Genomic DNA, 26,712 nt, shown 5'->3' on the forward strand with positions numbered 1-26,712 from the left:
TGTATCATCTTGCTGCAGCCTCCAGAAAAGCATACATTCCATGCAAAAGTTGACTTTATGCAAACCCCATGCATTTCACTACCCAAGAATGGATATAAAATATGTGCGTTAACGGGATTCCATATGCATTGTTTAGCATCGTGCTGGCAACAACCACTCAGAAAAACAACAAAATCACGCAATTATTCAACATTACGAAATGCCAGGCCTGTCCGAAAATGAGCGTCTGCGAGCCATTGGGATGCTTGAAGCAGGATCGAGTCCTGTTGCAGGACAATCTAACGTCCACAGAAACACCAGTCGGTGTTTATGGCAACGTTGGCAACAAACGAATGTGACCATCTTTGGAGTGGCAGGCCACGCGTAACCAATAATTGACAAGACAACTGGATTCGAACAACACACATACGAAATCGATTCCAGCCAGCAACAGTGACTGCAAGAAGCATCCCTGGCCTTCGACGAATATCTTCACAAACCGTACGTCGTCGCCTCAGATGTGCAGGGATTGTCGCCAGACGTCCCGCCAGACGTCCCATTTTGACAGGAAACCACCGTCAAGCACGTCTACAGTGGTGCAGACAGCGTCTACGCTGGACGGTCATGCAGTTGGGACAAGTTCTATTCAATGACGAGTCTCGTTTTTACCTCAGCCACAGCAATGGGCGGATTCGAGTGTACCGACGTCGAAGTGAACGTTACGTCACTCATTGTGTCATGAAAAAAGATCGGTTCGGGGGCGGCAGCGTTATGGTATGTGGTGGGATTACAGCAAGACAGAGGACCCGTTTGATAGTGGTAGAGGGATACCGCGAAGAGATCATCGGCCCTGTTGTTCTACCATTTTGCTTCGTCATGGCCCTGGCATTTTCTTTCAACATGACAACGCCCGGCCTCATATTGCGCGACTTGTTCAGGATTTTCTTCGACAAAACAACGTGAATGTCATCCCCTGGCCGGCTCGCTTCCCTGATCTCTCACCAATCGAGCACATGTGGGATAAGATGGGTCAGCACCTTCGACGTCAACCAGTGTTCCACAGACACTCCAGGAACTTCGAAACATGCTCCAGCAGATATGGACAGATATCCAACAGGACCTTGTGCGACGCCTTGTCCATTCCATGAGACGCAGATGTGTTGCTTGCATCGCAACCAGAGGTGGACACACACGCTATTGGTCTGTAAATTGACATGAAATCAAAGGGCGAGAGGTGAGGTGATGTGAAATGGGGTTTAACATCGCGTCCAAGATTATTGCACTTATATAGTGACGTGCATGTACGTGTGTGTGTTTGTGTGGCTGCATGTACTAGTCCGGACTGATGCCGATTTATAGTGCTAGCACACTGAGATACCATGCCGCAGTTTAACATGAATACCCCACTCAGACACAGTATACTGACTCCGAGCCGACCAGTCCTTGTTTTATCCCCTTAATGCCGAGCGCCAGACAGGGTAACAACAAGTACCATCTTTTAACGTCTTTTGGTATGACGCGGTCGGGGATCGAAACCCGGACCTTCCGCTCTCCGGGCGGACGCTCTACCACTAGACCACGGAGGCGGTCTTCAAAGGGCGAGAGAAATTGCTCCAAACTTTCATCAGGCAACTGCAGTACGAGCTTCGATTAATTGGATTTTGAAACTTGCATATAGGTTTGTATTTATTTCTCGTGTGACAGTAAATGCGTTTACATGTTGGAATGTTTTCAAATGACGTCTAGCTTCTCGTTTAGCCTGTTCACGTTTCCATTCATGTCATAGTCGTCTAAGGCGCTGCAATTCGCTGTGCAGAGTTGCGTCCTTGGGGCACGCCAGAAACCTGTGATTGTAGGTTTGAATCCTGGTTCGCCTAGATTATGTTTCTAGGTTTTTCAGCACCATACCCGTGCTCGTGCTCGACTTGCATCACTTCGGGCTTTCCTCCCACACTAAGCTGACACGAGGTGATAAAACTGGAATACTGTTCAAAGCGACGTTAAAACAAATTATAAAATTCATTTTTTTTGTATCTATTTACAACAGACTTCTGTCGTCATTCCGTTGCATTGAGAATAATGTTTACAAACATTTCTTCACCAACAGCAGCATTAGTTTCCACTATACTTATGTATGTGTCATTCATAGACGGTCAGGAATTAATATCTAATAATGTAGCCTGGTTCACATCTCATCTGAATTTACACGATGTTTCTGCATTCTCGGCATTTACACTGTTAATTATTATATTGAGTTAGCCAGTGGTCAACTGTCTCTGTGACTGCGATAGGAGGGGCATTAATTCCTAGAATTTGTTGTCGAGGAATAAGCGTTGGACCGAACACCTTAAAACAACCAAGAGAAGCATCTATTAGTGGCCAGTCTTTATTCGGTGTATCTCATCAGTCATTTACATATCACAATAAAGCAAGGTACAACCTGAGACAATTAACATATTCCGAAAAATATGAATAACAGTTACAGTAAAACTCTTACTGACAATGTATCATACAATAAACAATTGCGTTTTTAAACAATGAAACGAAGACACTTTAAATTTGGTTGAAAATACACGTGATATAGAACAGTTGAGGACAATGTATGGTAAATATACTCTTCAAAAAAACCCGCAAAGCCAGATTTGTGTGAGGTAGGAAAATACATTTATACGTACAAGGTATTTTGCCAAAATGTTGTGGAGAGAACACTTGGTGATTTTAGTCATCTCAGTTATCGGTACATAGGAAAGGTTCAAGGTGAGGGTCAGCTGCCGTCAATAACACGTATGTCCCCCGTTGGAATCGATAGCGGCCTGACATCACCTGCCCATGGAAGAGATGAGTATGTGAATCACATCCTGGGGAATAGTAGCCCACTCGGCCCGCAACGCAAAAGCCAACTGCTGCAAGGTCTGGGGTTGTGGTTGACGTCGGCGTAGCCGTCTATCCAATTCATCCCACGGGTTCTATCGGGTTCAAATCCAGGCATCTGGAGGGCCAGGGGAGACCATCAACGTTGTTGTTGTGTTGACAGGCTCTTGTATGCATCGAGAGTTGTGCTGCTGGAATACACCATTGCCGTTGGTTGCAATTGGGAGAACGTTTGGTTGTAGAATTTAATTGATGTATCGTTGAGCCGTCAGACTGCCCTGGATATGAACCAAATCTGTCCTGCCATAACGAGAGATAGCCGCCCACGTCATAACGCTTCCTGTAACGTTCCCCCCGACGTCTGTAAACCCCTGCTCCCCTACTCTTCCATCCCCTCGCGATCGGCGGAGGAAAAATCTTGATTCATCGCTGAACCAGACATCACTCCATCGCAGTTGAGGCAATACCTTTTGTTGACGACACCAATGCAGTCGTTGTTGACGATGTTGTCGACTCAATATGACGCGTCGATGTGACGTCTTTGTCGTAGACCTGCTGCTTCTATTTCGTACGGTCTGGTCGGAGATTCTGAGCAGTCCGCGTATTTGGGATGCGGTTGAGGTGCCTGTGGTCTTCCTTTCACGTAGGTGGCGCAGTCGGATGTAGCGATGTTGGGCGGGGATGATTACTCTTGGTCGGCCTGACCTTAGCCGGTCACCTGTGACCCATGCTGTTGAAACCGATCCCATAGCCTCGTGATGGTGCTGGGCGCTACATTGAAAACCCTGGCTACAGCTGATCGGGATTCCCCTGCCCGCAAGCGGCCTATGACGATGTTTCTTTGCACATATGTTAACCTTGGCATGTTGTTGAACTGTCACTGTTCGATTGACGAAGATGCCAGGAAATCAAAAACCCCTGCACTTTAATACCGTTCATAGTGCTGCTGCACGTGCAATACGTGCAGCTCCATGGCCGTTTTCTTTATGCACTAGGTGGGTTTTTCCGAATCGTACGTGTTTCCCGACTAATGGTTTGCATGTCCTTGTTGTTATCATTTTGATCCGGGAAATTTGTCCCTCACACCATAACACATTAAACCTCTTCATTTTGCACCTCTTGGTCCACTAATTTTGCTTTTATGGCCACAAATTTCCGTTTTGTGTTTCCTTTTTTGACGAGTATACATAAGATAATTTAAGATAACTCCTCACGTACTAGACACATACTACATAATTATGTAACCAATAACTAATAATCATACATGATCTTTGATATTTATGAAGAACGTAATGATAAGCTTTACTTTAATACAACCTTACTGGATACAACTTAAACCGATTAATACAAATACACAATATTAATATAAAATTTCAGTCTGTAAGTTCAATAATATGGCCACATCTTTTATATTTAATCTACCGTTAATTACCCAAAATCTAATGCCAAACGGCATGCCATTGAATCTGTACAATGTATACATATAACTGTTGTTTGTAGACAATGGTATTTTTTATAAATGATTCTAAACGCACCAAATGGTCAATGTTACTTCTGGGTTTTTTCTGAAACCACACTGGATGATCTGATTGACGGACAATTGGGGAAAGTTCAACTGTTCAAAGTAACACGTACAGTAGCAGCCTGAAGAGAAGTGTTAAGTAGAACATGGCTATGGATTATGCCCTGCTTCAGGATAGAAGAACCTCCTCTAGCTTTATCACCAGGAGGGGAAAACGAGTGGTAAGAACTGTACTGACGGATATCAACTTGATCTGTGTTTTTTAAATATGTTTCTTAGAGACAAAACGCTGACGGTTTAAATCCTTGAATGAAAAGTTGTATTTCATTAAAATTCTTCTTCAGACTTCTGTAATTCCATTGTATAATGTGTTGTGGATTTATGGTGGTGGTGCTTCCACTGGTGAGATGTCACGGGAACGTGGGGCCGACTTGTAGTACTCCTAGTTGTGTGGTGTGGAGATAGAGTTACCTCCATGTCCGGAGGATCACAGAAGCTATGGACCTCTATAGCAGTCAAGGATGTGTCCGAGACTGACCACCCTGTCCCGTTAGTCACCTTCCATAACAAGCTTCTGTTACTGCGGACCCAATTCACCCCGGGATTCCACAGACTGGCAAGGAACTGTTCCAGCAAGTTCATATCGGGTGTTGTCGGGAAAGCTTCTGAAGTAACACATATGTGTGAAACACTTTATCACTGACCGTCTCCCAAACAATGTGTTTCCGCACTCAGTACATCAGAAATGTACTAAAGAAATATATAATATGTATTATCGTGAAATAAATCACGCTTCGTTCTTTATTGTTCTTGATCATTTATCGCGTAGCTATCTTTATTTTGAATAACATACATCAAGTCATGCATAAGGAATGTAACACCCCATGAGACAGCAGAACGTTTGTGTTTTCGATGACTGTCAAATACGTCAGCAAACAACGCAAGGATAAATGTTCATTCACATCCCACCATGGACACTGTTTAAAGGGGGAGAACTCTTCACGGCTTAACCTGTGCGAGCAGCATTGCACCCCCGTCCAGGCTTGCCGCCATCACAGACAACATGACTCCACTTGGAAGCCACAAACTATCCATACCCTCGTGACGCAGTGAAGCGCGAACGCTGGGTGGTAACGAAGAGATTGTGTGAAAAGGCATAGCGTGAGTCCGGTGTTAAGAGTGGAATGCCTCTCTGTATGAACGTAACACCCGTGTAACGCTGTCTCTGCTAACAGTAAATATCAATAGTAATACTATATCCATACCACAGGGACATGCTCAAAGCGCTACACTATTGTGGCCCCGGTCAACGGATCAGTGTGCACTCAACCATCATTCTCAGCTCCCTAGGGAGTATGCTGGATTGCCATCCCATCCTACCGGGTACCCAGTCACTGCTTGGTGAACAGAGCAACATTTCGAACAAAGTCTCGTCCCCAAGGAGACGACACATGTGTTGCAACTAACGGGGTCGGGTGGTTAGACTCGCTGACTTGGTTGATGCATTTCATCGTATCCCAGTTGCGTTGATCGATGCTCATGCTCTCAATCATTTGATTGTCTGCTCCAGGCTCGATAATTAACAGACCGCCGCCATATAGCTGGAATATTGCTGAACGCGGCGTTAAACAACAAACAAACAAAAACATGAGTTGCCTTTGTGTCAGTGTGTGGTAGTACCAAGGCCCCATTACTCTCAGGAGCCAAGCTGCCCAACACGCCCACCTGCCCAAGACCTCCGTGGTCTAGTGGATAGAGCCTCTGCCCGGACAGAGAAAAGGTCGTGGGTTCGATCCCCGGCCGCGTCATACCACAAACACGATAAACGATGGACCTTGTTGTTACTCTGCCTGGCGCTCGGCATTAAGGGGCTAAAAAACATCTTTCTCATTGCTCTGCAGCAGCTTAATAAACGCGTCCTTGGCTGGAATTTCAAGAAGATGGCGTAATATGGTTCTTTCTGAGCCGGCTGTAATGTTGACAATAAAGTAAACACTGTTCCATAGCTATAACTAATCACATCTGGTTTGGAAACTGGTTGATGTTAATATGTAAAGGATTATTACCTGTTTGTTACTGATTTCAGGGCACCAAACTTCGATATGTCTCTTCATATCGAACGTTTTGTCCATCACAACCGCTGATGAATATTACTGATTTTGATATAGTCGACCATGAGTCGACCATAACAACTTGATATATTTGTAGCGCACGGCAAACTCTGTGACACTTGTAGAGAACACACACTGGCTTCACTACAGTCGACCCTGAGTCGACCATAACAACTTGATATGTTTGTAGCGCACGGCAAACACTGTGACACTTGTAGAGAACACACACTGGCTTCAGTACAATCGACCATGAGTCGACCATAACAACTTGATATGTTTGTAGCGCACGGCAAACACTGTGACACTTGTAGAGAACACACACTGGCTTCAGTACAGTCGACCCTGAGTCGACCATAACAACTTGATATGTTTGTAGCGCACGGCAAACACTGTGACACTTGTAGAGAGCACACACTGGCTTCAGTACAGTCGACCCTGAGTCGACCATAACAACTTGATATGTGTGTAGCGCATGGCAAACACTGTGACACTTGTAGAGAACACACACTGGCTTCAGTACAGTCGACCCTGAGTCGACCATAACAACTTGATATGTGTGTAGCGCACGGCAAACACTGTGACACTTGTAGAGAACACACACTGGCTTCAGTACAATCCACTCTGAGTCGACCATAACAACTTGATATGTGTGTAGCGCATGGCAAACTCTGTGACACTTGTAGAGAGCACACACTGGCTTCAGTACAATCGACCGAGTTACATCCATAAACTGAATGTTTAAAACTTGTCTGTTCTCAAATTTTGTACACAAAGCCCTGTAGCCTATATGTATAGAAATAAAATGATGATGATGTTCATCACAATCGCCGATGAATATTAAGGAGTGAGTGAGTATGATTTTAAGGCAATTTTAGCAATTTTCCAGCAATATCATGGCGGGGACACTTTAAAAGGGGTTCACACATTGTACCCATTTCGAGAATCAATCCGGGTTCTCTGGGTGACGAGCGAACCTATAACCACTGGGCTACCCTACCACCTTCAGTGAATTTAAACAAGTCTACCCAGAGTTATACTTGATATGTTTGTAGCGCATGGCATACACGGTGGCACTTGTAGAGAATACACACTGGCTTGAGTACAATCGACCCTAAGTTACATCCAACTTAGATGGGGATCATATGTGTTGATGATGAGCATCGCTAAAGGTCTTCATCCACACAAGAGGATCAAATTGACTTCGTTGTATTAGTCCCTTCGGGACATCCGACTTCGATACACCCGGGGACACAGGTGTTCCTGTCTTCTAAGGCGACATGGAGAGTTGCGTCCCATTTGTCATCAGAAAGCTTGGATCTTGTGTTCAAATCTTATATTCTCCATGACTATGTTTCTAGGTTTGATAGCACATGGGTATCATTAAAGTGGTAAACGTTTAGTCGTTTCCTCCCGTCTCCAGCTGGCACGCCTTGATATAACTGAAATAATGTTCAAAGCGGCGTTGAACCCATCTCACTCACTCACTCAATGCATTTATGCTCATTCCACATGTCATCTCGGAAAGGTGCACTAGGAATGGGGGCGTGGCCTGTGCTGGGAGGCTGGATGACGAGAGTGATTCCGTCAGCCTGATGGGCGTGGTCCTTCCCGTCTGTCAGACTCTGTAACTCTGGGATGTCGGACTTCTCCTCCGCCAGGTCCGAGTGCGTCTTCTTCAGCAGCATAATCATCAGGCCACACATGGACGACACAAAAAACGTTGAACCTTTAACGTAAATAACGATTTTTGTATCAAGGTATTTTACAGACTTCAGTCAGTCTTATTTTCATAAAGGGGTAACACGGAGGTTTAAGTGTTCTCTAGTTACGTGTTGGCATGATAAGTACCATGAAAACTTGGAGGATTAGTTGGGGGAGTGGGAAGGGGGGTGGGGGTGTGGGTTGGTGTGGGTGGGTGTATCTCTATAGACTGTAAAAGATAAGTCAATACAACCTTTTTAATATTGAGTCGATATTGATATCTTACCAACTTTTAAGGGTATTCAACCAGGTACAACTCCTGTGCATTCCAATTTCGTTAATACGATTTCAGGTTTTAGGAAAACTAAACCCATAGATGTGCCAGAGGAAAACAGTTAATTATTTTTCAAAGACCGGACTTTTTGCAGGTTTGTCTTTGTGAACGATGACGATGTTGACATCATTGGTATACTAACAGCCAGGACATTCCATACACTCTCACTTCATGTGCTGGAGTGAGTGAGTATGGTTTTACGCCGCTGGAGACAGGAATGGGCTTCACACATTGTCGGGAATCGAACCCGGGACTGCGCCGTTACGAGCGAACGCTTTAACCACTAGGCTACCCCACACCCCCCTCATGTGCTGGAGGTGTGGAGACTACGGGTAGGAGAGCAACTGATCTCATCCTCCGATCATTAGACGGAAGTTGGAATTACTCTTTTTGATGTAATCACATCCCAGATGTGGGAGAAGAAAGTCCTACCCCCGATGTCGCCAGACATCACTGTCACGTGACGGATATCGTAGACTACTGACCGGACCGGGAACAGAATGCATCGATCCCTTGGGTTGCACCCCTCTGTTTTCTATCTCCTAGAATGACTTTACCTGACAATAGATCTCAAGCTTTGAAGCGAGCCCAGATACTTCATGATAGCCTTTGGAAGAATCCAGAAAATTCATGCAGAAACTGTTAGATAACAATCATGCGTAAATAAGTCTGCCTGTGAGAAGTGGTGAGGAGTGCTGGTTTATGCCAACATCTGGAGTATGCCACCTTTAAGATGGCATACTCCAAATATGGACAGAAGGCAGCACTTCCAAAAAAAATCTGTGTTATTTCGGTAATATGTTATTTAGATATTAGCTGACCTCTTGTTTGTAGAGCATACAGAATATATTGGTTCATTTTTCTCTTAATGTTATCTTACCAACTTTATTAGTATTGTGATAAGTGTAATTGTGGTATCTTTTTGGTTTTCAGTCTTTTACCCTTAAAGGAACCTTCAGAATATATTCTTGGCTTGAAGCATGCCTTGTCTGTGTGTCAAAGTAATCCAGAGTCAGCCGTGAATAACGGTGCAATGTGTGTACATGTAGATTACCTGATCACCTTTAAAACGTCAGTATACATTTTTAGTTTGCATCAAAGAAAAGCGGTGGTGTTTTTTTTATAAAATGTTTTAGTTTGTCCATGCATAAAACTAGTAAACCCTTATCACATCACAGGGAAATATACTTGCTGCTCCGTACAATGCCTACAGAAGGTGGATATTTGTTGTACAATGTTGGAGTGTATCAAACAGTAAACCGTTGTCACATCACAGGGAAATATACCTGCTACTCCGTACTATACCTACAGTAGGTGGATATTTGTTGTACAATGTTGTAGTGTATCAAACAGTAAACCCTGGTCACATCACAGGGAAATATACTTGTTGTACAATATTGGAGTGTATCAAACAGTAAACCCTTGTCCCATCCCAGGGAAATATACTTGTTGTACAATATTGGAGTGTATCAAACAGTAAACCCTTGTCACATCACAGGGAAATATACTTGTTGTACAATATTGGAGTGTATCAAAGAGTAAACCCTTGTCACATCACAGGGAAATATACTTGTTGTACAATGTTGGAGTGTATCAAACAGTAAACCCATGTCACATCACAGGGAAATATACTTGTTGTACAATATTGGAGTGTATCAAACAGTAAACCCTTATCACATCACAGGGAAATATACTTGTTGTACAATATTGGAGTGTATCAAAGAGTAAACCCATGTCACATCACAGGGAAATATACTTGCTGCTCCGTACAATGCCTACAGAAGGTGGATATTTGTTGTACAATGTTGGAGTGTATCAAACAGTAAACCCATGTCACATCACAGGGAAATACACTTGCTGCTCCGTACAATACCTACAGAAGGTGGATATTTGTTTACAATGTTGGAGTGTATCAAACAGTAAACCCATGTCACATCACAGGGAAATATACTTGATGCTCCGTACAATGCCTACAGAAGGTGGATATTTGTTGTACAATGTTGGAGTGTATCAAACAGTAAACCCATGTCACATCACAGGGAAATATACTTGTTGTACAATATTGGAGTGTATCAAACAGAACACCTTGTCACATCACAGGGAAATATACCTGCTACTCCGTACTATACCTACAGTAGGTGGATATTTGTTTACAATGTTGTAGTGTATCAAACAGTAAACCCTGGTCCGCCCAAACAAAAGGTAATAGAAAGGTTTCCTGGTCAAACAAAGTGAAATACGGATTACACCCGTGAAGAACCACGTTACATCGCCCAAAACTATACAGTTATCAGCACTTACCAGCAAAGTAAAAGGCTTCTTGATATGTCCCGTGTTCTGCAGCGATGATACCTGTATAAAAAATATATATTGTGTTTGCTGTTTTACACTGCAATTACCATATTCCAGATCCCAGTTCCACAAAGCGATCGTGATGCTAAGATAGTATAATGTCCACGTTTAAATATGAGAGGTACGACCACCTCAGCTTTGTGGAACGGGGCCCTGAAGTATCAATAATCCAGTCTGGACCTGGGGTAGAATGTGTCACCAGCACCCCATTGCTGGGCAGCCCTGTGGGGACCCGGGCTAGAACGTGTCCCCAGCACCCCATTGCTCCTAATATCAGTCACTGGTTGGCAGGATCAGACTGATACCACCTTCTTGTAGTTGGAATATTGCCGAGAGTGACGTTATAAAAATAAACAAAAAAACATAGCATAGTCTTCAAACCAGGCTGGACCAGACAAAGTATTGGATAATAAAGGAATTACAACTGAGGTTGCACTTAAACATTGCACCCATAAGGATCCCACACCGGGCCGACAATCCTGACCTCTCCTCCACTTTCATGATATAAACAATTACTCCGGGTAAGAATGAGGTAAGGTTCCCCACCAATCAAACACATAGTAAATACGAGGCTGTGGAATTGTCATAGACAACTGGATGGCTGGACCTGTCTCTATTATTACAGACCACTGTCATACAGTTGACAGAATGCTGAACGTGGCGTTAACAACCAAGGATCCGCGGCCGACATCCCCTTTGATAAGATTAACTATTTCTATATAACCCCCATGTCATATTCGTGGGGATTCCGAGTAAGCATTTGGGTTCCCAGAAAGTATATCCCAATTGCTTTGATGTCAATCACTGGATTGTCAGGATTATTTACTGCCCGCCATAACCTTGAACATTGCTAAGTGCGGTGTAAAACAACAAACACACAATCTTAATTACGAGACTGCAGAGTATCAATAGAAAACACTTACTTGCTACTGGAGGCCCAACCAAGATACCTATTCCTGAGGCTAACATCACAATCCCGTAGGCAGAGGCGAGGTTCCTGACCCCCACAATGTGCAGAGTGAGGGGGTTGACCAGCACCCAGCCAACTGAGGCATACAAGCCGAACATAAAAGCATACGCTACTTTTCCAACTATTGTCTTCGTCATTGGCGTTATAAAAAAGTCTATGGTAGCGATGACACCATATGTTCCTGAGAATAGAACAGAAGGTCCTATATTTGGATCGTTGGCAGCGAACCCCCCAAGGAGTCTGGACAGGGCTCCCCCTATTCCAACGACGGAGATGAGGAAGGAAGCTTGTTGAGGAGACGAGCCTTGTTTGATGAAGATGTCGGGGAGGAAGAGGTAGGAGATGAAGTTGCCCACACTGAAGGAAAACGTTGCCAACAGCAGCAGGAGAAACGCTGGATGGAACATCTCCCCAAAACGGCCACATTGTCCGCACAAAGAAGTAAGGATTTGTTGACAGAGGGTTTTCCCCGACTTGGCACTGACTGCTAACGCCGTCTCAAGGTCAGAGGGTCTCATCAGGGCCCCGAACACTGCTGCATGGAACGCTATTGCTCCCAAGAAGAGGAAGCATCCTTCAAGTCCATAAATGTCCACCAGATACTGAGTCAGGGGTGGCAGGAAGAAGGTGCCCATTCCAACCCCCGCCATTCCAACGCCAGTTACTAAACTCACCTGTAACACAATAGAACAAGAGATTATTGGCGGATAATGTTTTCGTCAATGTCACATATTAGGAGTAACATTTGCATTAAAATAGCCTTTGTCGAGAGAAGTGGCCATACCAATTCCGAGTCCTGTGATGGGATTCGAACCACAGACATTCTGATCCGAGGTCGGGCATTACGCCGTCGGCACAAGCACAATAAAAATACACATCTGTGGGGTGATGCCACGCCCTGCTATACAAGCACAATACACATCTGCGGGGTGATGCCACGTCCTGCTATACAAGCAGAATACTCATCTGCGGGGTGATGCCACGCCCTGCTATACAAGCACAATACACATCTGCGGGGTGATGCCACGCCCTGCTATACAAGCACAATACACATCTGTGGGGTGATGCCACGCCCTGCTATACAAGCACAATACACATCTGTGGGGTGATGCCACGCCCTGCTATACAAGCACAATACACATCTGCGGGGTGATGCCACGCCCTGCTATACAAGCACAATACACATCTGTGGGGTGATGCCACGCCCTGCTATACAAGCACAATACACATCTGCGGGGTGATGCCACGCCCTGCTATACAAGCACAATACACATCTGTGGGGTGATGCCACGCCCTGCTATACAAGCACAATACACATCTGCGGGGTGATGCCACGCCCTGCTATACAAGCACAATACACATCTGTGGGGTGATGCCACGCCCTGCTATACAAGCACAATACACATCTGCGGGGTGATGCCACGCCCTGCTATACAAGCACAATACACATCTGTGGGGTGATGCCACGCCCTGCTATACAAGCACAATACACATCTGCGGGGTGATGCCACGCCCTGCTATACAAGCACAATACACATCTGCGGGGTGATGCCACGCCCTGCTATACAAGCACAATACACATCTGTGGGGTGATGCCACGCCCTGCTATACAAGCACAATACACATCTGTGGGGTGATGCCACGCCCTGCTATACAAGCACAATACACATCTGCGGGGTGATGCCACGCCCTGCTATACAAGCACAATACACATCTGTGGGGTGATGCCACGCCCTGCTATACAAGCACAATACACATCTGCGGGGTGATGCCACGCCCTGCTATACAAGCACAATACACATCTGCGGGGTGATGCCACGCCCTGCTATACAAGCACAATACACATCTGTGGGGTGATGCCACGCCCTGCTATACAAGCACAATACACATCTGTGGGGTGATGCCACGCCCTGCTATACAAGCACAATACACATCTGTGGGGTGATGCCACGCCCTGCTATACAAGCACAATACACATCTGTGGGGTGATGCCACGCCCTGCTATACAAGCACAATACACATCTGTGGGGTGATGCCACGCCCTGCTATACAAGCAGAATACACATCTGTGGGGTGATGCCACGTCCTGCTATACAAGCACAATACACATCTGCGGGGTGATGCCACGCCCTGCTATACAAGCACAATACACATCTGCGGGGTGATGCCACGCCCTGCTATACAAGCACAATACACATCTGTGGGGTGATGCCACGCCCTGCTATACAAGCACAATACACATCTGCGGGGTGATGCCACGCCCTGCTATACAAGCACAATACACATCTGTGGGGTGATGCCACGCCCTGCTATACAAGCACAATACACATCTGTGGGGTGATGCCACGCCCTGCTATACAAGCACAATACACATCTGCGGGGTGATGCCACGCCCTGCTATACAAGCACAATACACATCTGTGGGGTGATGCCACGCCCTGCTATACAAGCACAATACACATCTGTGGGGTGATGCCACGCCCTGCTATACAAGCACAATACACATCTGTGGGGTGATGCCACGCCCTGCTATACAAGCACAATACACATCTGCGGGGTGATGCCACGCCCTGCTATACAAGCACAATACACATTTGTTTATTCTTGATATATAGACCTGTAAAATGCTCCTTGTAAAGTTACTGCCACGCAACAGCGAATTTAGTTGGTAAAATCACTTTGGTAATGACACGAATAGATATCCATACCTAAGATGTGAATGTTTGGTAGAGGTTCTGCCGCGTGATGCACGTGCAGCAAACCACACGCGTTAATATTGTTCATAATGTTCTTCGCACCTGTGTGGTATGATGACGTCATTGTGTGTTATCTTCTCACCTGGCACACTATTGAACTATAGACCACATCATGTACAGTACATTAATTCATACCTCAGTGTTAAACAAGGTATATTTGTTTATTTTAACTGATGGATAACGTGCGTATCATCACCAGAAGCTGAGGCAGGCTGACCAGTGTATGCAGGATTCCATGACGGAGTTGATCACTGCTGACTAGTGTATGCAAGATTCCATGAGAGAGTAGATCACTACTGACTAGTGTATGCAAGATTCCATGACAGAGTAGATAAATACTGACTTGTGTATGCAAGATACCATGACAGAGTAGATCACTACTGACCAGTGTATGCAAGATTCCATGACAGAGTAGGTCACTACTGACTTGTGTATGCAAGATTCCATGACAGAGTAGGTCACTACTGACCAGTGTATGCAAGATTCCATGACAGAGTAGGTCACTACTGACTAGTGTATGCAAGATTCCATGACAGAGTAGGTCACTACTGACCAGTGTATGCAAGATTCCATGACAGAGTAGGTCACTACTGACTAGTGTATGCAAGATTCCATGACAGAGTAGGTCACTACTGACCAGAACATACAAGATTCCATGACTCAGTTGAACACTACTTATCAGCGCATGCAAGATTCCATGAGGGAGAAGGTCACTACTGACCAGTGTATGCAAGATTCCATGACAGAGAAGATCACTACTGACCAGTGTATGCAATATTCCATGACCGAGTAGATCACTACTGACTTGTGTATGCAAGATTCCATGACAGAGTAGATCAATACTGACTTGTGTATGCAAGATACCATGACAGAGAAGGTCACTACAGACCAGTGTATGCAAGATTCCACGAGGGAGTAGGTCACTACTGACCAGTTTAAGCAAGATTCCATGACAGAGTAGGTCACTACTGACTAGTGTATGCAAGATTCCATGACAGAGTAGGTCACTACTGACCAGTGTATGCAAGATTCCATGACAGAGTAGATCACTACTGACTAGTGTATGCAAGATACCATGACAGAGTAGATCACTACTGACTAGTGTATGCAAGATTCCATGACAGAGTAGGTCACTACTGACTAGTGTATGCAAGATTCCATGACAGAGTAGGTCACTACTGACCAGTGTATGCAAGATTCCATGACAGAGTAGATCACAACTGACTAGTGTATGCAAGATTCCATGACAGAGTAGGTCACTACTGACTAGTGTATGCAAGATTCCATGACAGAGTAGGTCACTACTGACCAGAACATACAAGATTCCATGACTCAGTTGAACACTACTTATTAGCGCATGCAAGATTCCATGAGGGAGAAGGTCACTACTGACCAGTGTATGCAAGATTCCATGACAGAGAAGATCACTACTGACCAGTGTATGCAATATTCCATGACCGAGTAGATCACTACTGACTTGTGTATGCAAGAATCCATGACAGAGTAGATCACTACTGACTAGTGTATGCAAGATTCCATGACAGAGTAGATCAATACTGACTTGTGTATGCAAGATACCATGACAGAGAAGGTCACTACAGACCAGTGTAAGCAAGATTCCATGACAGAGTAGGTCACTACTGACTTGTGTAAGCAAGATTCCACGAGGGAGTAGGTCACTACTGACCAGTTTAAGCAAGATTCCATGACAGAGTAGATCACTACTGACTAGTGTATGCAAGATTCCATGACAGAGTAGATCACAACTGACTAGTGTATGTAAGATACCATGACAGAGTAGGTCACTACTGACCAGTGTAAGCAAGATTCCATGACAGAGAAGATCACTAATGACCAGAATATGCAGGATTCCATGACGGAGTTGATCACTACTGACTAGTGTATGCAATAATCCATGACCGAGTAGATCACTACTGACTAGTGTATGCAAGATTCCATGACAGAGTAGATCAATACTGACTTGTGATATGCAAGATACCATGGCAAAGAAGGTCACTACTGATCAGTGTAAGCAGGATTCCATGAGAGAGTAGATCACTACTGACTAGTGTATGCAAGATTCCATGAGGGAGTAGGTCACTACTGACTAGTGTATGCAAGATACCATGACAGAGTAGGTCACTACTGACCAGAACATACAAGATTCCATGACTCAGTTGAACACTACTTATTAGCGCATGCAAGATTCCATGACGGAGTTGATCACTACTGACCAGTGTATGCAAGATTCCATGACAGAGCAGGTCAATACTGACCAGTGTATGCAAGATTCCACGAGGGAGCAGGTCAATACTGACTAGTGTATCTAAGATACCATGACACAGTAAGTCACTAGTCACCAGTGTAAATAAGATTCCATGACAGAGTAGATCACTACTGACCAGTGTATGCAAGATTCCATGAGGGAGTTGGTCACTACTGACTAGTGTATGAAAGATTCCATGAGGGAGTAGGTCACTACTGACTAGTGTATGCAAGATACCATGACAGAGTAGGTCACTACTGACCAGAACATACAAGATTCCATGACTCAGTTGAACACTACTTATTAGCGCATGCAAGATTCCATGAGGGAGTTGATCACTACTGACCAGTGTATGCAATATTCCATGACAGAGTAGATCACTAATGACCAGAATATGCAGGATTCCATGACGGAGTTGATCACTACTGACCAGTGTATGCAAGATTCCATGACAGAGCAGGTCAATACTGACCAGTGTATGCAAGATTCCACGAGGGAGCAGGTCAATACTGACTAGTGTATCTAAGATACCATGACACAGTAAGTCACTAGTCACCAGTGTAAACAAGATTCCATGACAGAGTAGATCACTACTGACCAGTGTATGCAAGATTCCATGACAGAGAAGATCACTAATGACCAGAATATGCAGGATTCCATGACGGAGTTGATCACTACTGACCAGTGTATGCAAGATTCCATGACAGAGCAGGTCAATACTGACCAGTGTATGCAAGATTCCACGAGGGAGCAGGTCAATACTGACTAGTGTATCTAAGATACCATGACACAGTAAGTCACTAGTCACCAGTGTAAACAAGATTCCATGACAGAGTAGATCACTACTGACCAGTGTATGCAAGATTCCATGAGGGAGTTGGTCACTACTGACCAGTGTATGCAAGATTCCATGAGGGAGTAGGTCACTACTGAACAGTGTAAGCAAGATTGCATGACGGAGTACATGTAGGTCTCTTCTGACCAGTGTATCGAGATTCAATGACGGAGTAGGTCACTACTGACCAGTGTATTCAAGATTCCATGACGGAGTAGGTCACCACTGACCAGAGCATACAAGATTCCATGACTCAGTTGAACACTACTTATTAGCGCATGAAAGATTCCATAAGGGAGAAGGTCACTACTGACAAGTGAATGCAAGATTCCATGAGGGAGTAGGTTACTACAGACCAGTGCATGCAAGATTCCATGTCGGAGTTGATCACTACTGACCAGTGTATGCAAGATACCATGACAAAGTAGATCAATACTGACCAGTGTATACAAGATTCCATGACAGAGCAGGTCAATACTGACCAGTGCATGCAAGATTCCATGAGGGAGTAGGTCACTACTAACCGGTGCTTGCAGAATTCCGTGACAGAGTAGGCCACGTCTGACTAGTGTATGCAATATGCCATGACAGAGTAGATTTATACTGACCAGTGTATGCAAGATTCCATGACAGAATGGGTTTCTACTGACCAGTGTATGCAAGATTCCATGACAGGGTAGATCAATACTGACCAGTGCATGCAAGATTCCATGACAGAAGGGGTCTCTACTGACCAGTGAATGCAAGATTCCATGACAAAGTAGATCAATACTGACCAGTGTATGCAAGATTCCATGACAGGGTAGATCAATATTGACCAGTGTATGCAAGATTCCATGACAGGGTAGATCAATACTGACCAGTGTATTCAAGATTCCATGACAAAGTAGATCAATACTGACCAGTGTATTCCAGATTCCATGACAAAGTAGATCAATACTGACCAGTGTATGCAAGATTCCATGACAGGGTAGATCAATACTGACCAGTGTAAGCTGGATTCCACGACAAAGTAGATCAATACTGACCAGTGTATGCAAGATCCCATGACAGAGTAGATCAATACTGACCAGTGTATTCCAGATTCCATGACAAAGTAGATCAATACTGACCAGTGTATGCAAGATTCCATGACAGGGTAGATCAATACTGACCAGTGTAAGCTGGATTCCACGACAAAGTAGATCAATTCTGACCAGTGTATGCAAGATCCCATGACAGAGTAGATCAATACTGACCAGTGTATGCAAGATTCCATGACAGGGTAGATCAATACTGACAAGTGTATGCAAGATTCCATGACAGGGTAGATCAATACTGACTAGTGCATGCAAGATTCCATGACAGAAGGGGTCTCTACTGACCAGTGAATGCAAGATTCCATGACAAAGTAGATCAATACTGACCAGTGTATGCAAGATTCCATTACAGGGTAGATCAATACTGACCAGTGTATGCAAGATTCCATGACAAAGTAGATCAATACTGACCAGTGTATGCAAGATTCCATGACAGGGTAGATTAATACTGACCAGTGTATGCAAGATTCCATGACAAAGTAGATCAATACTGACCAGTGTATGCAAGATTCCATAACAGAAGGGGTCTCTACTGACCAGTGTATGCAAGATTCCATGACAGGGTAGATCAATACTGACCAGTGAATGCAGGATTCCATGACAGAAGGGGTCTCTACTGACCAGTGTATGCAAGATTCCATAACAGAAGGGGTCTCTACTGACCAGTGTATGCAAGATTCCATGACAGGGTAGATCAATACTGACCAGTGAATGCAGGATTCCATGACAGAAGGGGTCTCTACTGACCAGTGTATGCAAGATTCCATAACAGAAGGGGTCTCTACTGACCAGTGTATGCAAGATTCCATGACAGGATAGATCAATACTGACCAGTGTATTCAAGATTCCATGACGGAGTAGGTCACTACTGACCAGTGTAAGCAAGATTCCATGACAGAGTAGGTCACAACTGATCAGTGTAAGCAAGATTCAATGACGGAGTAGATCAATACTGACCAGTGTATTCAAGATTCCATGACAGGGTAGATCAATACTGACCAGTGTATTCAAGATTTCATGACCGGGTAGGTCTCTACTGACCAGTGTATTCAAGATTCCATGACAGGGTAGATCAATACTGACCAGTGTATTCAAGATTTCATGACCGGGTAGGTCTCTACTGACCAGTGCATGCAAGATTCCATGACAGAGTTGATCAATACTGACCAGTGTATGCAAGATTCCATGACAGAGTGGATCAATACTGACTAGCGTATGCAAGATTCAATGAGGTCGCTACTGACCAATGTATGCAGGATTCCATTACAGAATATGTCACCAGTGTATGCACGATTCCATGACAGAGTATATCACTACTGACGAGCGTATGCAAGATTCCATGACAGAATAGGTCACTACTGACCAGTGTATGCAGGATTCCATTAACCGAGTAGGTCACCACTCGTGAAGATCGTTTGTCGCCTCTTTCGGCAAGCATGGGTTGCTGAAGACTAATTTTGAAACGGATCTTTACGGGTCCTGCACGTGCCGACTGATAGGGATGGTTGCAGTGTGTGAGGGGGCTGATTGGTGCCATCGTCACCCGACGGCGTGGATCGTCCCATAGGGTTTACTGCAACGGTGTTTGCCTGGCCCGGACTTGATCAGTTACAGATGTACGTGAAATTATGGTGGCCGAGAGGGGACATCGCTCCATCGCTTTCTCGCTTTATCGCTCTATCGCTTTCTCGCTTTATCGCTCTATCGCTTTTCTCGCGGTTAAGCAATATCCCCTCTTGACCATTATAGGGGCCGCATGTGATATCTGCTGCAATTTGGAGGTAATGTTGAACTTTTCTCACTATTTACTTAAAACATAATTTAACTGTAGAGACGTAGGTGATTTTAAAACAATCCACAGATTTTTGCGTAAAATGTAATTGATTTATTTATGGCCCTATTCAGTTGTATGTGACCATCACGCAGAAAGCGCGTGGCAGATCATGGCAATACGTTCTTAATAAATCAGGTCAAAATCTAAATATATACTTTTCAAAAGAAGTTAAGAAGACTATGGTTAATTAGTCATGGCTAATTGTTTTGCAAAAATACAATCTTTTAATTGTGGGCGTTCTATAACTTGTTTCGGTAGTATATGATGTTACAGTGTGTCACAAGGTTGTCCGTAAATGTTCTTTTTGACATTTGATGTATGTTTAACTTGAATTGTGCTTCTTGTCTTGTGAAAATCTACAAATATATGTACTTGCATATAGTAATAAACACCGCTGTGAGTGAGTGAGTGAGTGAGAATGGTTTCACGTCGCTTTTAACAATAATCCAGTAATATCACGGGGAACACCAGAAATGGGCTTCATACATTATACCCATCTGCGGAATCGAACTGGGTCTTCGGCTTGACGATCGAACGCTTTAATTTTTAAATATAACCACTAGGTCGTCCCACTGCCCCCATCGCTGTGGCGTTACCACAGTTGATATGTGTACTTGTGTAAACTACACATATGGAGAGACATTATAATTAGTGTGGCCACATAGTTAAGGTTGATAACAATTTGAAAAAAAATAAAATATGAAATGCATTACTATGATTATCTATAACATATATTTAATCAGCTATCATTGTAATATGTTATGTATATGTTAAGTAAAGTTTTGTCAAAATTATGTATGTGTGTGTGTGTGTGTGTGTGTGTGTGTCAGAACGCACAATTGTAAACCATACAGAATAAATGGATAGAGAATTGCTACATAAATATGTATATTCCTGCCTGAGCCTATACTATAATTGGATATCTAGTCTGTCATGGCGGGAAAGTTAAACTTTATTTTACAAGCACTTTAGCATTAAATTTAATTCCCGAAGACAGTTTGATCGAAAGGTACTATGAACAAAATGAAAATATGAACAGTGACTATCTGTATTCTGTGAATCTTGCTTATTTATTACACTACAAGAAACTATACAAGCTAAACGAGAAAACACTATGTGTTTATTTTGTAACATATTTATCTACTACAAGATGTTTAAAGAATCTAATCATAAGAGGCAAAATAGCGGTGAGAATTACAGGAATGGATCACTAAATATCAGCAAAAACCGTTTTAATGTACGGCATTATGGGAAGTATCGCATTTTCGCTCACTCACTCACTCACCTGATCTCGGAAGTAGAAGCCCAGAATGACGATGGAGCCGGTGTAGACCAAACCCTCACCTAAACCTGGAACATAGACAACACGGTCCCTCATTTATCAGACCAAACCTTCCCCTAATCCTGGAACAAAGACAACACGGTCCCTCATTTATCAGACCAAACCCTCACCTAAACCTGGAACATAGACAACACGGTCCCTCATTTATCAGACCAAACCTTCCCCTAATCCTGGAACATAGACAACACGGTCCCTCATTTATCAGACCAAACCTTCCCCTAAACCTGGAATATAGACAACACGGTCCCTCATTTATCAGACCAAACCTTCCCCTAAACCTGGAATATAGACAACACGGTCCCTCATTTATCAGACCAAACCTTCCCCTAAACCTGGAATATAGACAACACGGTCCCTCATTTATCAGACCAAACCTTCCCCTAAACCTGGAATATAGACAACACGGTCCCTCATTTATCAGACCAAACCTTCCCCTAAACCTGGAACATAGACAACACGGTCCCTCATTTATCAGACCAAACCTTCCCCTAAACCTGGAACATAGACAACACGGTCCCTCATTTATCAGACCAAACCTTCCCCTAAACCTGGAACATAGACAACACGGTCCCTCATTTATCAGACGCCACATGGGGGATTCCGGACAAGAATATACGCCCCCAGCATCACAATCTGGCCGAACGAGGTGACTGAAAGGATCAGACTTGATGGATTGTGCCACATGTCATCGTATCCCAATTTTGTGAATCGATGCCGATGATGACAGTCACAAACGTGTCCGGTCCAAACCGGGTTTGCAGACCGCGGTCATATGGCTGTAATATTGACGAGTGCGGCATTAAACAAACCAACCAACCTTATTATATACACTTGACGTGATCAGATAAGCGTTTATTGTTTATGTAATGGTAATCGCCTTATTAAGCAATATTCCCGATCTATTTAACGCGACTAATAAGTATTTGTTGTCTGAAATGCAATCACCATAACTAACGTGTACAGATAAATATCTATACATTATACTTCTATTGTACATAACATTAAGTACAAACGTTACATACATTCTTCAAAAAAAGAAACGCACAGGGGGTATGCAGTTCATTAAAACTGACAATACAAAATATCCGGTATATAAATTGAATATATGTTATTGGAAAATGTGGGTCTCCTGATATTCGACAAACGGTGCGTCAAAACGCAGCCATTGTCGATTTCAATGACTTAAACGGCATTGTTTTCACACTTGTTCAAAAATGTCATGGAGGAAAAGAGCAAAGCAGAATGCACGTGCAAGTTATGGCATTCGTAACTCGTGGTAGTGGCTATAAAAAGGCAAGAATAAACCAATAATTTGTCATTCAATTGTCAACATTTTTTCAGGTTCGAAAATGCCGAGACTCAGCATAGCCGATCGGAACATCGCCATAGGACGTATCCAAAGAGAGGAATCGCAGTCTTATGTTGCATGTCACTTCAACGTCCGCCACAGCACCATTTGCCGCCTTTGTGACCGATACACACAGTTCAATTCCAATGTAGACCGTCCGATAACCGGCCGACCAAGAGTTATCACCCCTGCACAGGATCGCTACATTCCACTGTTCCACTTACGTCATCGCAATGCTACAGCGACGGAGACTGCAGGACGCATCCCTGGTTTGAGGACGATATCGGACCAGACTCTCAGGAACCATCTTCTGGAATTCAGTTATCGTCCCTGTTTTGCAACAGATCCATCGACAGCGACGCTAGCGTTGGTGTCATACCTTACAGTCTTGGAATTTGAGAAATTGGAGAGTTTCACGATTTCTTCCTCACCGGCGAGATGGAAGACAAGGTGTAAATCGTCGTCGAAATGAGCGTTTTGTCCCACATGTGTACGTGAATTCGACAAATTCGGTGGCGGAAGTGTCATAGTGTGTGTGTGTGTGGGGGGGGGGGGGGGGGGGGGGCATATCCTATACCAGGAGGTCTGCATTAGTTGTGGTTCAATCTGACATCAAATCGCTACAACCTCACCTTCTTCCATTCAACAGGACAACGCTCCACCACACACAGCTCGTGTCACGGTAGACTACCTTCATAATCTCAGCCCTAAGGGATGACTCGATCCACGTGTACGTCAACGTCAGAACACGCCGCAGACACTCCAACAACTGGCCAACGCGTTACAAGCAGAATGGCGAGAATTCCACAGGACAGAATTCGTACACTTATCCAGTCAGTGCCGAGGAGATGCAGAGTCGTGTTTGCTGCCCGGGGCGGTCGCACGAGATACTGAGTTCAGCGCAACCTTATGGCCTTATGTGACATGGCAATGAACAGTTTTCAATGCCTGTGCACAACGACAACATGTGACTATCGAGCTCCAAAATTTCATATTTGTATCTATGATATTACACTAAATATATCGACTTTACATTCACTAAAAATCTACCTGTGCGTTTCTTTTTTTGAAGAGTGTAGATTAAAGTGAAACAACCACATAGATTAAAGTACAAGCTGTTTCCAGCTCCAATGTCACTAGCGTTGTTGTTGTAGCCTAACGTTGAATGATGGGAGCAACAGATTGGCGCTAGCGAGGCCACAGTGACTTATTTACATCATAAACTGGTACCTCCCAAACTGTTGCCATGACAGCAAGGTCAGGTTGACTGAGTGAAACCAACTACATTCTGATGTCAAACAAACCTGTAGGAACTGAAACATATGTTGTCTGAGTATATAATTGATATAAAATTAACGCGTCTTGTAAAATTTATTTAAACTTGATGCAATTTTCACCAAAACTCGTGTGACCCAAACAATCCTCTGTTTTAATTCTAACGAGGTAAAACATGTACAGCTTTGACATACGCAGTGCAACAAAACTGGTATCAAATTTTCATTGTGAAATTTCTGACTTTGATGAAAAGTCGGCTATGTCATTCACTGTAGAGGAACTTGAGTCGCTCCCACACTGCCAGGTGAATGGGGAATCTCGGGGCTCAAGACATATCAGATATTGCAATCCATTTGGCTATTATACTAGTAGTTTTTTTTCCAAGATTAGAATCCAAGATAGAAAAGCAAGAACGCAACAACAGGATAAATAATATAATGTTATATGGAGTGCTTGAAAAACAACATGAATCCTATATGGCGTGTAAGGAATGTACTGGTAGCATTGAATAGTGCCAGAGAGGTAGAGAAGAAATGTTCCCTACTCAATTCCAGAGATGCAGAACGTGCATATCGTATTTTGACGAAGAATCCTAATACACCTCGACCTCTTATCGTGAAGATGCTACACTGGGACGATAAAATGATGAGGAGTGTCCTTAAAGATCAAGGGTATGACATCTCTAATGACTTGACTTTGAATCAGAGGCAAGAATTACTACAATGCACAACAGATGAACCAGACACACGGTTCTACAACAAAGGAGGGGAATTAGTGAGGGAAACCAAAGAGGGGAGAGATACAAGTAAAGACGAAGCTGCACAGGAAGCATATCTGGAGACAAAGAGAGAGAAGGAAGACAACAGGATGGACGGGACGTAAGGATGAGAGACGGGATACGCACTCGAGGTCACAGAGGTCAGCAGCAGGGAGACGGAGATAAGGGTGTGGCCAGGGCTATACACTGATTTCACTGCCCATGAAGAGAACCCATCAAGTGAGAGAAGCGATAGAAATAACAGCTTACTTTACTTTCTCTCCTGGAATGTTTCAGGCATCAAATATAAGTAAACAGATAATGACTTTGTCAACTTTGTCAACAACTTTGATATAATTGGTGTTACCGAAACTTGGAGGGAGAATGTAGAGGATGTGAAAGTCACTTTCACAGACTTTACCCTTTATAGTAAAGATGCTGATAGACTGTCTAAGACAGGCAGACATTCAGGTGGGATAATAGTACTTGTAAAGAAGCAACTACAGCAATATATTAAATGGTGGAAAATAACGGAAAATTGTATATATATATATAGATATATTGATAATTCCTCGCTCGGCTGTCAATCTGACATACTATATGCATGTGTATATATTCATCCTGAGGGATCTAGCTGGTATAACATTTTATCTGTTGATTGTAAAAATGGCATCACTATATTTCAAAACCGTTTGTTGGACATTTTATCAGAATTAAGAGATGCTATTGTTATCTGTGGTGGAGACTATAATGCCAGAACTGGAACGAAGTCGGATTTTGTAGAAGATGACATTATTAAATATATCGAAGGGCTGGGGCAAGGTAACTCAAGCTGGAGTTTTATGTGCGATTATTTTTGCTTAAATCGTTTCTCAAGTGATATTAATGTAAACAAATTTGGTAAATTCATGTCATGAACGGAAGATCAGGAACTGACCGTGAAATTGGGGATTATACATTCATTCTTTTAATATTAACAAAAGACTTGAGTGTTGGGCCAATACCATAGATAAAATTTCGGAATCGCAGGCTGGATTCAGGAAAGGATATTCAACAGTTGATAATGTCTGTATGTTGCAATCTCTGATTCAGCGCTTTATCAACAACAAAAAGTGGGGAAGTTTTATGGATTGTGGTGACTTTTCTAAAGCATTTGATTCTATACACAGGTGTAAACTATGGAGATTATTTACTGCACGTGGACTCAGTTTCAAAATGTTGAAGTTCGATGTCTTATATGTTTGAATGCAAATTTAGCGTCCGCCAAGCATGTATATTGAGTCCGTCTTTATTTTACTTTTTCATAAATGAATTAGTATCGGAAATCCATACCAATTGTTCACACGGCATTCAGTTACATCCAGTTGTTCTTCAACTCTT

The 26,712-nt window shown here is 43.6% G+C and overlaps 1 protein-coding gene across 2 annotated transcripts in view; it reads right to left on the minus strand.

Moving 5' to 3' along the window:
* Positions 1–5,969: 5,969 nt before the first annotated feature.
* The window catches only part of LOC124114437 (monocarboxylate transporter 12-like), a 39,677-nt gene continuing 18,934 nt past the window's right edge, over positions 5,970–26,712 (minus strand). For both annotated transcript variants that reach the window (XM_046474996.2, XM_046474997.2), the window contains 4 exons: positions 21,896–21,960; positions 11,794–12,514; positions 10,820–10,870; positions 5,970–8,209 (listed from right to left, as the gene is read on the minus strand). In XM_046474996.2, the coding sequence (XP_046330952.2) occupies positions 7,965–8,209; positions 10,820–10,870; positions 11,794–12,514; positions 21,896–21,960 (1,082 nt within the window). In that variant the 3' untranslated portion in view covers positions 5,970–7,964. The remainder of the gene's footprint in view (positions 8,210–10,819; positions 10,871–11,793; positions 12,515–21,895; positions 21,961–26,712) is intronic.

The sequence above is a fragment of the Haliotis rufescens genome, unplaced genomic scaffold (assembly GCF_023055435.1).
Source record: "Haliotis rufescens isolate VD_foot unplaced genomic scaffold, xgHalRufe1.0.p SCAF_61, whole genome shotgun sequence".
In the NCBI taxonomy this organism is placed as follows: Eukaryota; Metazoa; Mollusca; class Gastropoda; order Lepetellida; family Haliotidae; genus Haliotis; species Haliotis rufescens.